The sequence below is a fragment of the Salmo trutta genome, chromosome 32 (assembly GCF_901001165.1).
Source record: "Salmo trutta chromosome 32, fSalTru1.1, whole genome shotgun sequence".
Classification (NCBI taxonomy): domain Eukaryota; kingdom Metazoa; phylum Chordata; class Actinopteri; order Salmoniformes; family Salmonidae; genus Salmo; species Salmo trutta.
Window position 1 is genome coordinate 24,423,007 of NC_042988.1, and position 13,507 is coordinate 24,436,513.

Genomic DNA, 13,507 nt, shown 5'->3' on the forward strand with positions numbered 1-13,507 from the left:
GTAGCCACCCTTTGCCTTGATGACAGCTTTGCACACTTTTGGCATTCTCTCAACCAACTTCACCTGGAATGCTTTTCCAACAGTCTTGAAGGAGTTCCCACATATGCTGAGCACTTGTTGGCTGTTTTTCCTTCACTCTGCAGTTCAACTCTTCCCAAACCATCTCAAGTGAGTTCAGGTCGGGTGATTGTGGAGGCCAGGTCATCTGATGCAGCACTCCATCACTCTCCTTCTTGGTCAAATAGCCCTTACACAGCCTGGAGGTGTGTTGGGTCATTGTCCTGTTGAAAAACAAACGATAGTCCCACTAAGCGCAAACCAGATGGGATGGCGTATCGCTGCAGAATGCTGTGGTAGCCATGCTGGTTAAGTGTGCCTTGAATTCTAAATAAATCACTAACAGTGTCACCAGCAAATAACCCCCACCATTACACCTCCTCCTCCATGCTTCACGGTGGGAACCATACATGCGGAGATCATCCATTCACCTACTCTGCGTCTCACAAAGACACAGCAGTTGTAACCAAAAATCTCAAATTTGGACTCAGACTAAAGGACAGATTTCCACTGGTCTAATGTCCATTACCTGTGTTTCTTGGTCCAAGCAAGTCTCTTCTTATTATTGGTGTCCTTTAGCAGTGGTTTCTTTGCAGCAATTCAACCATGAAAGCCTGATTCAAGCAGTCTCATGTGAAGCATTTATTTGGGCTGCAATTCTGAGGCTGGTAACTCTAATTAACTTATCCTCTATAGCAGAGGTAACTCTGGGTCTTCCTTTCCTGTGTTGGTCCTCATAAGAGCCAGTTTCATCATAGAGCTCGATGGTTTTGTGACTGCCCTTGAAGAAACTTTCAAAATTCTTGATATTTTCCGCATTGACTGACCTTCATGTCTTAAAGTAATGATGGACTGTCGTTTCTCTTTGCTTATTAGAGCTGTTCTTGCCATACTATGGATTTGGTATTTTACCAAATAAGGCTATCTTCTGTATACCACCCCTACCTTGTCACAACACGACTGATTGGCTCAAACGCCTTAAGAAGGAAAGAAATTCTACAAATTAACTTTTAACTAGGCACACCTGTTAACTGAAATGCATTCCAGGTGACTACCTCATGAAGCTGGTTGAGAGAATGCCAAGAGTGTGCAAAGCTGTCATCAAGACAAACGGTGGCTGGCTACTTTGAAGAATCTCAAATATATATATTTTTTTGATTTGTTTAACACTTTTTTGGTTACTACATGATTCCATATATGTTATTTCATAGTTTTGATGTCTTCACTATTATTCTACAATGTAGAAAATAGTAAAAATAAAGAAAAACCCTTCAATGAGTTGGTGTGTCCAAACATTTGACTGGTACTGTATGCTTCAAGGGTGCTTTCTTTCTTTTTCGGACCTGAGCCTAGGACCATGCCTCTTGACTACCTGGCCTGATGACTCCTTGCTGTCCCCAGTCCACCTGGTTGTGCTGCTGCTCCAGTTTCAACTGTTCTGCCTGCGGTTATGGAACCCTGACCTGTTCACTGGACTTGCTACCTGTCCCAGACCTGCTGTTTTCAACTCTCTAGAGACAGCAGGAGCGGTAGAGATACTCTGAATGATTGGCTATGAAAAGCGAACTGAAATGTACTCCTGCGGTGCTGACCTGTTGCACTCTCTACAACCACTGTGATTATTATTATTTGACCCTGCTGGTCATCTATGAACATTTGAACATCTTGGCCATGTTCTGTTATAATCTCCACCCGGCACAGCCAGAAGAGGACTGGCCACCCCTCATAGGCTGGCTCCTCTCTAGGTTTCTTCCTAGGTTCCGGCCTTTCTAGGGAGTTTTTCCTAGCCACCGTGCTTCTACACCTGCATTGCTTGCTGTTTGGGGTTTTAGGCTGGGTTTCTGTACAGCACTTTGTGACTGATGTAAGAAGGGCTTTATAAATACATTTGATTGATTGATTGATTGATTGATTGATTGATTGCTGTCATGTTTTCTGTCTTGTTGTGTGTTATGTGTTTGTTGTTATTAGTGTAATGGTGTAATGTCATATTGAAAATTAAAAAAACTTTATTGACAAAATAAAAAACATTCTTCCTTCAGTTATCTATGGCCAGCTCATATTGCTCTGCCTCTTTTACACTAACAAACTGATAATATTTGGTCATTTCAGAACATACATGTAGCTTGTTATATTGAATTAGCAGTTCTATAATTGAGAAGGTAAATTCCTTCTTATATCACATTACCCAGGGTTTCCTAGACCTAGTAGGCTATCATTATCTTCTCAACAGTTTCATTTTATCAACCCACACCACCACTTCAGAGAAATGACAAAGTAAATGGTCTGTCAGATGAAGGCATTTAACTGAAAGACCACTGTCGTATTTTTCCACTGAGCAGCATACCAGACCACCACCCCAACCCCTCTTCCGCTCAATTCTCACTCTCTGAAACCACAGAATGTTCTCTTCTGCGACAGACACTCTTTATCATCGTCTATACTAAGACCAACATCCCCTCAACCTTCCATTTGCTAGTCCCGTTTGAGTACGAACACACCTTTTCCAATATCAAAAAGGAACTTTAATACGATACATTATTGCCCAGCCTCTCACTCTCACATCCATCACATAGTGGACAGACTGGTCAAAGGTGAGTTTTAATGCTGTATATTTAGTTTAGCTTTGCACCATTTTTATAGAAAGGAAACATACACAAATAGTTATGTGCCTATGGACAAAAATATTATTTTGAGTACACATATTCTAATAATTGGATTTGACTTTGATAGTAGGCTGCGGTAACACATTTACTACCACATTAGATAACAAAAGAAAGAGAAATTGAACAAAATACGCAGTCAATAAGTACAGTCAATATGCAGTCAATATGTACAGTCAATAAGAGAGTGGCCTTTGAAATGGATACATAACAAGTGGGATGAAACAGAACAAGATTGAGTTTATGCAAGTGTTATACTTATACCATATTATGTATTTCATAGTTGAGGGTCATGATTAATTTCCATTGAGGATTCAATTCATGGAAGTAGAATTCAAGAATAACCATTATGTAAATTGGGAATATTTATGTAGAAGTTCCATGTACACCAGCACCAAGTTTTCATACGTTTGTGTAAAATATGGTAAACGTTAGCTTATGATCTAGCCTGTAGGTTACGTTTGAAGGCTGACTTGCAATAAGTTATGTATGTTATATCTTGGTTATCAATAATTGTTTACTTCATTACAATAATTACCCTTTAATTCACAAATAACTTATATTTTTTTCAGCATAAAACAGTGACTTGTAGCTGCCTGTCGCAAACATCTTCTCACCTTATCCAGGATGTCCTTATTGATAGTGTGCCTCTGGGCAGGGCTTATGTTGTCCCTTCCTCGTCCCAGTTGCCAATCATGCACCATCGGCTCAGCCAATGAGTGCAAAGAGGCAGAATTTGCTCCTGGAACCAACCTAGCAGGGGAAGGCTTTGACATCACCAAAATGAAACGCAAAGGAGCCTTTGTCATTGACATGAACGTGTGGAAACGCAAAGACAAGACATGCACCCTCTGTGAGAATCCCTATCTGGAAGGGAAAAAACAGAGGCTTCCTTTGGCTGTGGTGGATTGGAGACCAAACCACCAGTGTAGTATGAAAGTGTCCAGTAAGCTCCATCGCTCCAGTGAGTCTCTCGTCAGCTCCAGTAGCTCTTCTGTGGAGAATAACTGGCAGGTCAATCTAGAGTTAAAGAAGGGATCAAAAAGTGGGAAGTTTATGCTCGCTGGAACCAACTCCAAATTGGCTGAGTACTCCATGGAGAAAACCAAGAGTGACAAGTTCAGTTTCACAAGCCACAGTGTGTCCTGCGGGTATTACAGGTAAACATCAGTTGGCCCACACAGCATGAGCTCATTTTACCCATGTGTCTCTGTGAAACCTCATCTCACAGTTTCCTTTGGGGATTGTAAATAAAAGTATATTTTTGCATGTTTATGGCTGGTATATTTCTGTGATCATTTCATTTTATGAGTGTTTGTCTGTATCCATACAATATTAACCCCCCTCTCTCTTTTCTCTCTCCACAAATAGCTATCGAGTATCTGGCCAGCCCAAGTTACACCGAGAATTCAAGACAGCAGTGAAGAATCTCCCCAAAATATATCAACAAGAAAACAAACAACGTTATTACAAGCTTATTGATAACTTTGGCACGCATTACATTACCAAGGTGAGGGAGAGAGATGGTCAACATCAATGTGATAAATCATCAAGGCAATAGGCACACAAACTACATATCAAAATGAGGGATGTTTGCCCCTAGATGTGCAGTTTACTGGCATCTCTCTGGGAACAGTCGTTACTTTCTACCTCTCATCCTGTGTGTAGGTGAGCCTGGGTGGAACGGTGCAGTCTGTGACCAGTATCATGCAGTGCCAGGCCAGCCTGCAGGGTCTCAGTGCAGAGGAGGTGAAGATGTGTCTGGATGTGGAGGCGTCTGCCACTGTGGGTGACAGTAACAGCTTGAAGACTGAGTTCAAGCACTGTCAGGAGGATAAGTCTAAGACAGAGAGCAAGGCCAGCTTCTCCAGTGTCTTCAATGATAGGTGGGGAATTATAGTCTGCTGCTCTTTCACATTTAGATTCTCCCTCACACAATTTCTTTATTTCTGTCTCTCTCTCTCTCTTCACACTTCCCTAATCATTACATACTCTCCCTTGCTGAAATGTGTATTGCCCCTCACAAAAACCTTTCCCCCCTCTGACACCCTACAGGTTCACAGAGGTGAAAGGTGGCCACACCACAGAACCAGAGCTCCTCTTCTCTGCTGAAAAAAATCCCCCCTCCTACAAGGAATGGCTGGGCTCCCTACCACGCTATCCGGACATCGTCTCCTATTCGCTGGAATCTCTCCATGAGTTGCTGCCCACCACCAACCCAGCTCGGAAGCACCTGCGCAAGGCCATCAGCGACTACATCCTGGAGAAGGCCTTGTGGAAGAACTGTTCTGAACCCTGTCAAACTGGCATCAAAAGTGACCACAGAGACTCCTGCGTCTGCAGCTGCCACAACAACCCCGGGGTGAGCGCCGACTGCTGCCCCACCCGCAAGGGCCTGGCGCGGGTGGTCATCACTGTTCAGAGAGGGGCCAACCTGTGGGGAGACCACACCACTGCCACTGACGGCTACGTGAAGGTGGCTTTCGCAGGCCTGACAATCGGACGCACTACAGTTATCTACAACAACAACAACCCCAGCTGGGCAATGAGCTATGACCTGGGAACCGTGGATCTGTCAACCAGTAAGAAGCTGAGATTTGAGGTGTGGGACGAGGACGACAAGTGGAACGACGACCTGTTAGGAGAATGTGAGAAGGAGCTGACAGCCGGGGTGAAGGAGGATCTCTGCAACCTCCAGCATGGCCAAATGTTCTACAAGTGGGAGGTGGTGTGTGCCCCCAGTCTAGGTGGCTCCGCCTGTATGGACTATGTGCCCTCCCCTATGAATCCCCACCTGGAGAAGGTTTATGTGTCTCGCCACTCCCGTCTCATTCCAAAGGACATGCTGGTGAGTATGGGAGTGTTGGTGGACGGACCCAATTTCCATGGCAACAAGAGCCTCAGTACAGGGAACAGAGAGTGTGGTCGATTTTAGAGGTATGCATGGTGATCCATGTCAAAACCCCAGATCTTTTTCAGGTAGATTTCTCCAACCTAAAATAATGAAATAAATGTTTTGGTAAAATGTGTTTTGTTTTCTATACTGTATCTTCGAACTCCCGAGTGGCACAGCGGTCTAAGGCACTGCATCTCCGTGCAAGAAGCGTCACTACAGTCCCTGGTTCAAATCCAGGCTGTATCACATCTGGCCAGTATTGGGAGTCCCATAGGGCGGCGCACAATTGGCCAAGCATTGCCTGGGTTTGGCTGGGGTAGGCCGTCGTTGTAAATAAGAATTTGTTCTTAACTGACTTGCCTAGTTAAATAAAGGTTACATTTAAACAAAATAAAACAATTTGAGTATTAGTTGCTTGTTTTGTACTTGTTTGTGTTTATTTACAAGGTAGCTTGCATTCAATTTAAAATTGTTGAATGATTGGGTTACTTTATGCTTAATAAAATGCTTATAGCACACACAGGGAGATCTCTTTTATGTCTCAAATGCAAAGTTCTCTGAAGTTAACAATCAGGCAATATGTACATGTTGATGCAAGATGAGCACGTGCATAGCTGTCATTTCTTTTTATGTCAGGTGTTGTATTGCTATGTTATGTTTTGTTGCATTTGGTTTCGTTTACTGTATGTGAGATATCAGTTGTTTGAAGGCACAGTTGCATTACTTGAGAGGAAGGGCTATGGTTTCCTGTGCACAGATGAAGTTTAGGTGACGCCATGCAAAAGACGAATGAAACGAACTGCGTGTTGAGATAACGACCAAACTATTTCCGTTGTGGAACATGATAAAGGTCGTTGGGGATACATTGTCAGTAATAGCAATACAGTAACATAAGAAGTACTATGTCATGAACAAACACCACTAGCATACTGAGGTACTAAGGAATAGTTTTTCATACACATGACATCTTCTGTATTTAATATCCATCACAATGTCCCAGAGAATATCTCCCTTTATAATGACCTCAGAAGAATTCAGGTGTCAGGATTTGGGAACAGGTCTTTGAATTTTATTTGGTGTTGATTTAAACTCATAGAGCTTCAGTCTTAAAACTCAACCCCCACATCACATGTACAGTACATTTACCATACTGTTGCCAAGGTTAAAAGAATGAGGAGACTGACAGACATTATACGGTTGCTTTCTGACCTTTAGTGTGAAATGGATATGAACACAAACACACTGGCAACACAATCTCCAAACACAGTAGAGGAAGAGAGGGGACAGACACACAACAATACAAAAGACAAGGACCATGAACCAAAAAACAGACAAATACAGAAATGTAACAACAGACCAAACAACAAACATCACAATGAACACATGATGGAACGGAACAAATATTCACTTGAAGAAGGCCTCAGCTGATTGACTTAACCTGGACAGAGAAAGAGAGAGAGAGATAAGAGATGATTTTGAGTGATGCAGCTGGTTAAAGAGAACAATAAAACAAGGTAGGCCAAGAAGCTCTGATCTAAATTACTAGTAAGGTGACTTCATGTGCTCAGTCACAGAGACAAGCATAAATTAGTAACAAACACTCATCCCACCCACCTTTGTATCCTCCATTTCCAAAGAATCCAGTCAGTCCACCACCACCATATTTGCTTTCCTTCCCTCCTGCTCCTGAAGGAGACACAGTCAGAGGTTTAGGTTTGGTTAGTTCAGCAGACAACAAAACAACAAAACAAACAAAAATGCAACGGTGTTAATGTTCATCCCTGGTTACATGTAGGAACCAGTGGAGGTTGGCGAGGGGAGGATGGTTTACAGTAATGGCTGGAATGGAGTCAATGGAATGGACTGCAACACATTTCATTCCATTCCATCCACTCCATTCCAACCAATAATCTCCCGCTTTTTCTCTATAATAAAATTACTATAATGGCTGGAATGGATCTACTCCATTCCAGCCATTACTATGAGCTGTTCTCCCCTCATCAGCCTCCACTGATAGGAACTAATATGGTTATTCTGACAGAAGAGAGCAGGACTTTCAGTCAGGGAATGTGACTTTATAACTTACCGTTACTGTAGGGGCCACTCTGACCTGCACCCAGCTGTCCTTGACCATAGCCTAAGCAGTGCCAAGATGAGAGTTGTAGCAATAGTTACCACAAACAGGACACACAGACACAAGGGACATTTACAAGACACGCACAGAACACGCACAACAGACTAACACTGAAAAATGTGTGCTCTTCCTCACCCACATGCATTCACACCTTAAGCAGTTACCACACACATCATTTCCCTTGGCAAGCAGTGTAGGGGTTGTGGTTGTGAGTGTGTTTAATCACCTGCTGGCTGTGCTCCATAGCCCCCTCCGTTTCCTGAAACGACAAGATACAAGTACCCACATGTAAATAGGAGGAACAACGACAAACACATTCAGACATACTACAGAAAACACACAAAATCATATATAGCACATGAGCAGACGGACGTACGGACACACAAACACATACGTATAGCGACAGACGACACATATAGGACAAACGGACATGTACACAAAGATGTACCATTTTTGCAAGGTGGTTTCCCACCACCAGTCGCAGGTCCATAAGGCTGTGCACCCTGTTGTGCACCCTGCGGCAATCCACCGTTGCCTTTAGAGAGATAGTCAGAGACAGCAGAAGCAAGACAGGTTTAGAGAGAAATGACCACACAAACAAGCACATAGTACACACACAATCTCTGTCTCTCTTTCTTATACTCTCTTTCTCTCTCTCTCTCACACACACACACACACACACACACACACACACACACACACACACACACACACACACACACACACACACACACTACCAGTCTCACCATATTTGCCAGAGGATTTGCCTCCATCACCACCACCAAGGCCCAGTTGCTGAGCACCATAAGGGAAGCTTCCATCACCTGCTGGGAGAGTTTATTACAACAAGTGTATTTAATTGTGTCTAATACTGTTATAACAAGACCTCACATAAACATTCCCAACCACACACACAAACATTTATTTTTCTTCCTCACACATCCACACTGTATAAGAAGGGTCACAAGTCATAGCAAAGAATTGTAATATAAAAAAATCCTTGGGACACAATGCTCTTACCATCCAGTCCAGCAGTATTGACTGGGGCGCCATTGTAAGGAAGCTGACTGACTCCACCCCCTGTGGAACACCACAAGGGTCACTTATAGAGTCTCATCATTTCTCCTCCCACCCCACAGACCACATCAATGCATAGAAAACATATGACTCAATTATGGCATCAACTGTATGCAAATGTTTAAAATGACAGTGACCCTTGAGTTTTTGACAGTGACCTTTGAGTCCCTCTGTTGCTGCTTCAGTGTTCATCACTGACTTGCTTTTTTCTTTGTCTAATCCTTCTCTTCTCTCCATCTCTCTACTTTTCAGCCTCTCTCTACCTCTTTATTTTTCCTGACCACTCAGTTTTTTCAGTCCTTTTTCTGCCTCTATTTTCTCTTGTTCTTCCTTTGTTCACCCTCCCATCTCTTTAGAGTGTATTTACCCAGGCCAGTATCATGTCCCAGCCCCATAGGCTGAGCAACCCCGTAGGGCTCTGGGCCGTACCCGCCCAACTTCCCACCATCAGGCCACAGCCCAGCAGGGACCACAGGCTGGCCCCCATAAGGCAGAGCACCACCAGGACCAGAGCCAGCACCCCCTACAGACACACACAGGGTACTGCATGAAGGAGGAGGCACGCGAGTTAAACAGAGATGGATTACACAGATTACACAGTGCTGATCAGAGTGAGCATAGAGAGTGTGCCAGATGAGAAGTGAAACACAGAATGTGTGTATGATTGTGTGAAGGTAATCATAAAATGGAGAGACTTCAATTTGTTTCGCTATGTGTCCTTTAGAATGAAGACATATGTAGATGTAATCATTCAGATGATGTCATGAATGATGTGCTGAACATGCATATTTTGATGAGCTGGCATTCCTGAAACAGACGTTTTCCAAACATAACTGTCTGGTTAAAGGGGTCATCCATATGGTGCACGTTTATGGATTATCACATGATTATGGATTATTACATGATTATGGATTAATTGATCAGGTATGTTTCAGATGGTCATTCCCGATGGTAATTGGGAGTGTTTAGGGTGAGTGATTAGGTATCACACTGTGACATGTCCAGGGAGCGATTCAGTACTTTCGTTAGCATGCATGTTTTGGAGTGTGATGTTATCAGTGACATCAATTAGGGTGAAAGTTATTCTCCTTCCATGTGTACATCCTGCTTGTTGATGCCCTCTATCTTTTCAAGACAGGACATTTTAGGGAAAACATCCACTTCTTGACCCCTCTTCTTCCATCTCAGGGTGACTTCCTCACCATATTTCTCCTGTCCCTGTGGATATCCTCCTGCGCCAAGACCTAGAATAGCAGAGGAATAAAACAAACGATGAACCCCTGGGCAGTTAACTCTGTGGTTAGATAGAGGTCCCCTAAAGTGATGAAGAAAACCCCTCATAAGACAACTAGGAGATATTGACAAGACATGGTTGGCAGAACATTGGCATGGTCCAGAGTTATTTCCAAATGGGTGACAATTGCTACACCTAGCATCCACACTGTTACATTACACCTAGCATCCACACTATTACATTACACCTAGCGTCCACACTGTTACATTACACCTAGCATCCACACTGTTACATTACACCTAGCGTCCACACTGTTACATTACACCTAGCATCCACACTGTTACATTACACCTAGCATCCACACTATTACATTACACCTAGCGTCCACACTGTTACATTACACCTAGCGTCCACACTGTTACATTACACCTAGCGTCCACACTGTTACATTACACCTAGCGTCCACACTGTTACGTTACACCTAGCGTCCACACTGTTACATTACACCTAGCGTCCACACTATTACATTATACCTAGCATCCACACTGTTACATTACACCTAGCGTCCACACTGTTACGTTACACCTAGCATCCACACCACATTACACCTAGCGTCCACACTGTTACATTACACCTAGCGTCCACACTGTTACATTACACCTAGCGTCCACACTGTTACATTACACCTAGCGTCCACACTGTTACGTTACACCTAGCGTCCACACTGTTACATTACACCTAGCGTCCACACTATTACATTACACCTAGCATCCACACTGTTACATTACACCTAGCATCCACACTGTTACATTACACCTAGCATCCACGCTGTTACATTACACCTCTTACCTCTCTCAATGCAGACTTTGAACGATTGTTATTTGTTTTGAGTAGGCCTAAGTAAGATCCTAAATTAGGAGTTGTTATGACAGCTCATGCAAATGTTATAATGCACTATAATGCCTTATTTGTATATATGCCTCATAGAAAGTGATACTAACCTTCCTCATCTTACTGAGAGCGAGTCAAGTTCACATAGAATAGAGTAGTTACCAGATTGAGTTATTATTGAGTTATTATTTATGCTGCTGGTGATTCTCTGATCCACCTCTATGCAGATGACACCATTCTGTCTGTATACTTCTGGCCCTTCTTTGGACACCGTGCTAACAAACCTTCAGACGAGCTTCATTGCCATACAACACTCCTTCCGTGGCCTCCAACTACTCTTAAATGCAAGCAAAACTAAATGCATGCTCTTCAACCAATCACTGCCCGCACCCGCTCGCCCGTCTAGCATCACTACTCTGGACAGTTCTGACTTAGAATATGTGCACAACTATAAATACCTAGGTGTCTGGTTAGACTGTAAACTCTCCTTCCAGACTCACATTAAGCATCTCCAATCCAAAATTAAATCTAGAATCGGCTTCCTATTTCGCAACAAAGCATCCTTTGCATTACTCATGCTGCCAAACATACCCTCGTAAAACTGACTATCCTACCGATCCTTGACTTCGGCGATGTCATATACAAAATAGCCTCCGACACTCTACTCAGTAAATTGGATGTAGTCTATCACAGTGCCATCCGTTTTGTCACCAAAGCCCCATATACTACCCACCACTGCGACCTGTATGCTCTCGTTGGCTGGCCCACGCTTCATATTTGTCGCCAAACCCACTGGCTCCAGGTCATCTATAAGTCTTTGCTAGGTAAGGCCTGCCTTATATCAGCTCACTGTTCACCATAGCAGCACCCACTCGTAGCACGAACTCCAGCATATATATTTCACTGGTCACCCCCAAAGCCAACTCCTCTTTGGCTGCCTCTCCTTCCAGTTCTCTGCTGCCAATGACTGGAATGAATTGCAAAAATCACTGAAGCTGGAGACTTATATCTCCCTCATTAACTTTAAGCATCAGCTGTCAGAGCAGCTTACCGATCATTGCACCTGTACATAGCCCATCTGTAAATAGCCCATCCAACTACCTCATCCCCATATTTTTTTTCTTTCTCCTTTGCACCCCAGTATCTCTACTTGCACATTCATCTTCTGTACATCTATCACTCCAGTGTTTAATTGCTAAATTGTAATTATTTTTTTACCCCTATGGCCTATTTATTGCCTGATCTCCCTAATCTTACTACATTTGCACACACTGTATATAGACTTTTCTATTGTGTTATTGACTGTACGTTTGTTTATCCCATGTGTAACTCTGTGATGTTTGTGTCGCACTGCTTTGCTCTATCTTGGCCAGGTTGCAGTTGTAAATGAGAACTTGTTCTCAACTGGCCTACCTGGTTAAATAAAGGTGAAATAAAAAAAAGAATGAGTTGTTACTGGTTATGAATGGTTACCTCCTGCTCCCTTCCCTGCCTTGCCTCCCAGCCCAGCAGCACCATCCGCTAACACTGTTGGGTACCCAATCCCTGAAACATAATTATAATCATCAATCAATTAGAATTATGTCTGTATGTGAGCGGGTCAGTTAGTTGGTCAGCCACCCACAGATGTTAGTTGGTAGGCTATAGATGATGAGACCTACCGGCTCCATAACCATTGCCTCCAGTACCAGCACCGTAGCCATTGCCATAGCCTGTGGAGAAGAGGGGGCATGTTAAAAACCTTGACAAGAAAGCAGACATTTAGTCTCAAACAAAGTCCACAAACAACACTGCATGCAGCTTTCCAACTTTAGTGTGGGCTTGTTTAATGTTGTGGCAGACGTTTTCCACAACAGTACTTTCTGTACAGGGGACAGAAAGGTTAACAGATAAGGACAGGTGCATGCCATGTACAGACAGAAGGATAGACAGATAGAGAAGGACAGGTGCATGCCATGCACAGACAGACAGACAGACAGACAGACAGACAGACAGACAGACAGACAGACAGACAGACAGACATGCCAACGCCAAATACCTGCAGGCACTGCATTGGCCCCCCCAGGTAGGCCTCCACCTGCATGAGAACAAAAGAAGTCGAGGTCACTTCCTGGAGGTACAGACCCTGAGGATCTGTCTTCTCTCATTTAAGATCACTTCTCAGTGACAACTTTGGTGCAGTTGTCTTCTGTCTCTAGAGTCAGCTATGTTTCACACTGCTACTGTACTCCTCAGTCATTCCCAACATATCTATTGAATCTCGTATTTCATCGTCAATACCTCAGCTCTATACTTCAGTCTACAGTGTCCTCTAACTGTACTTATATTTTAAGGCATTTGACCTTAATAAAGGAATTTAACCTTAGCATTTGACAAGGGGAAGCATGCTGACTCACCATTCCCATTGCCGTTGCCCGCTCCAGCCCCGGGGTATGCTCCTCCCATTTGATCACCATAACCTGTGATGACAACCAAAAAACATTAGAGCACAGCACATCATTCATAGAGAGAGTACTGTGGGATATTTCATAACGAGAAAAGAGGAGATTGGCACC

At 43.4% G+C, this 13,507-nt stretch overlaps 2 protein-coding genes across 23 annotated transcripts in view; one reads left to right on the forward strand and one right to left on the reverse strand.

Annotated features, from left to right (window-relative positions):
• The first annotated feature begins 2,488 nt into the window (after positions 1–2,488).
• On the forward strand, positions 2,489–5,745 carry LOC115171501 (perforin-1). Its single transcript, XM_029728409.1, has 5 exons — positions 2,489–2,651; positions 3,293–3,880; positions 4,092–4,230; positions 4,389–4,606; positions 4,776–5,745. The coding sequence occupies exons 2-5, from the start codon at positions 3,348–3,350 to the stop codon at positions 5,653–5,655; spliced, it is 1,770 nt and encodes a 589-aa protein (XP_029584269.1). The 5' UTR covers positions 2,489–2,651; positions 3,293–3,347; the 3' UTR covers positions 5,656–5,745.
• A 912-nt stretch (positions 5,746–6,657) lies between these two features.
• The window catches only part of LOC115171500 (glycine-rich cell wall structural protein 1.8), a 28,847-nt gene continuing 21,997 nt past the window's right edge, over positions 6,658–13,507 (reverse strand). For 16 of the 22 annotated variants that reach the window (XM_029728397.1, XM_029728391.1, XM_029728399.1 and 13 more), the window contains 13 exons: positions 13,349–13,411; positions 12,991–13,029; positions 12,614–12,664; positions 12,426–12,497; positions 10,030–10,071; positions 9,195–9,350; positions 8,771–8,830; positions 8,497–8,577; positions 8,199–8,285; positions 7,977–8,009; positions 7,703–7,753; positions 7,231–7,302; positions 6,658–7,054 (listed from right to left, as the gene is read on the reverse strand). In XM_029728397.1, the coding sequence (XP_029584257.1) occupies positions 7,050–7,054; positions 7,231–7,302; positions 7,703–7,753; positions 7,977–8,009; positions 8,199–8,285; positions 8,497–8,577; positions 8,771–8,830; positions 9,195–9,350; positions 10,030–10,071; positions 12,426–12,497; positions 12,614–12,664; positions 12,991–13,029; positions 13,349–13,411 (812 nt within the window). In that variant the 3' untranslated portion in view covers positions 6,658–7,049. The remainder of the gene's footprint in view (positions 7,055–7,230; positions 7,303–7,702; positions 7,754–7,976; positions 8,010–8,198; positions 8,286–8,496; positions 8,578–8,770; positions 8,831–9,194; positions 9,351–10,029; positions 10,072–12,425; positions 12,498–12,613; positions 12,665–12,990; positions 13,030–13,348; positions 13,412–13,507) is intronic. The other 6 variants (XM_029728385.1, XM_029728393.1, XM_029728401.1 and 3 more) reach the window with 6 other exon arrangements.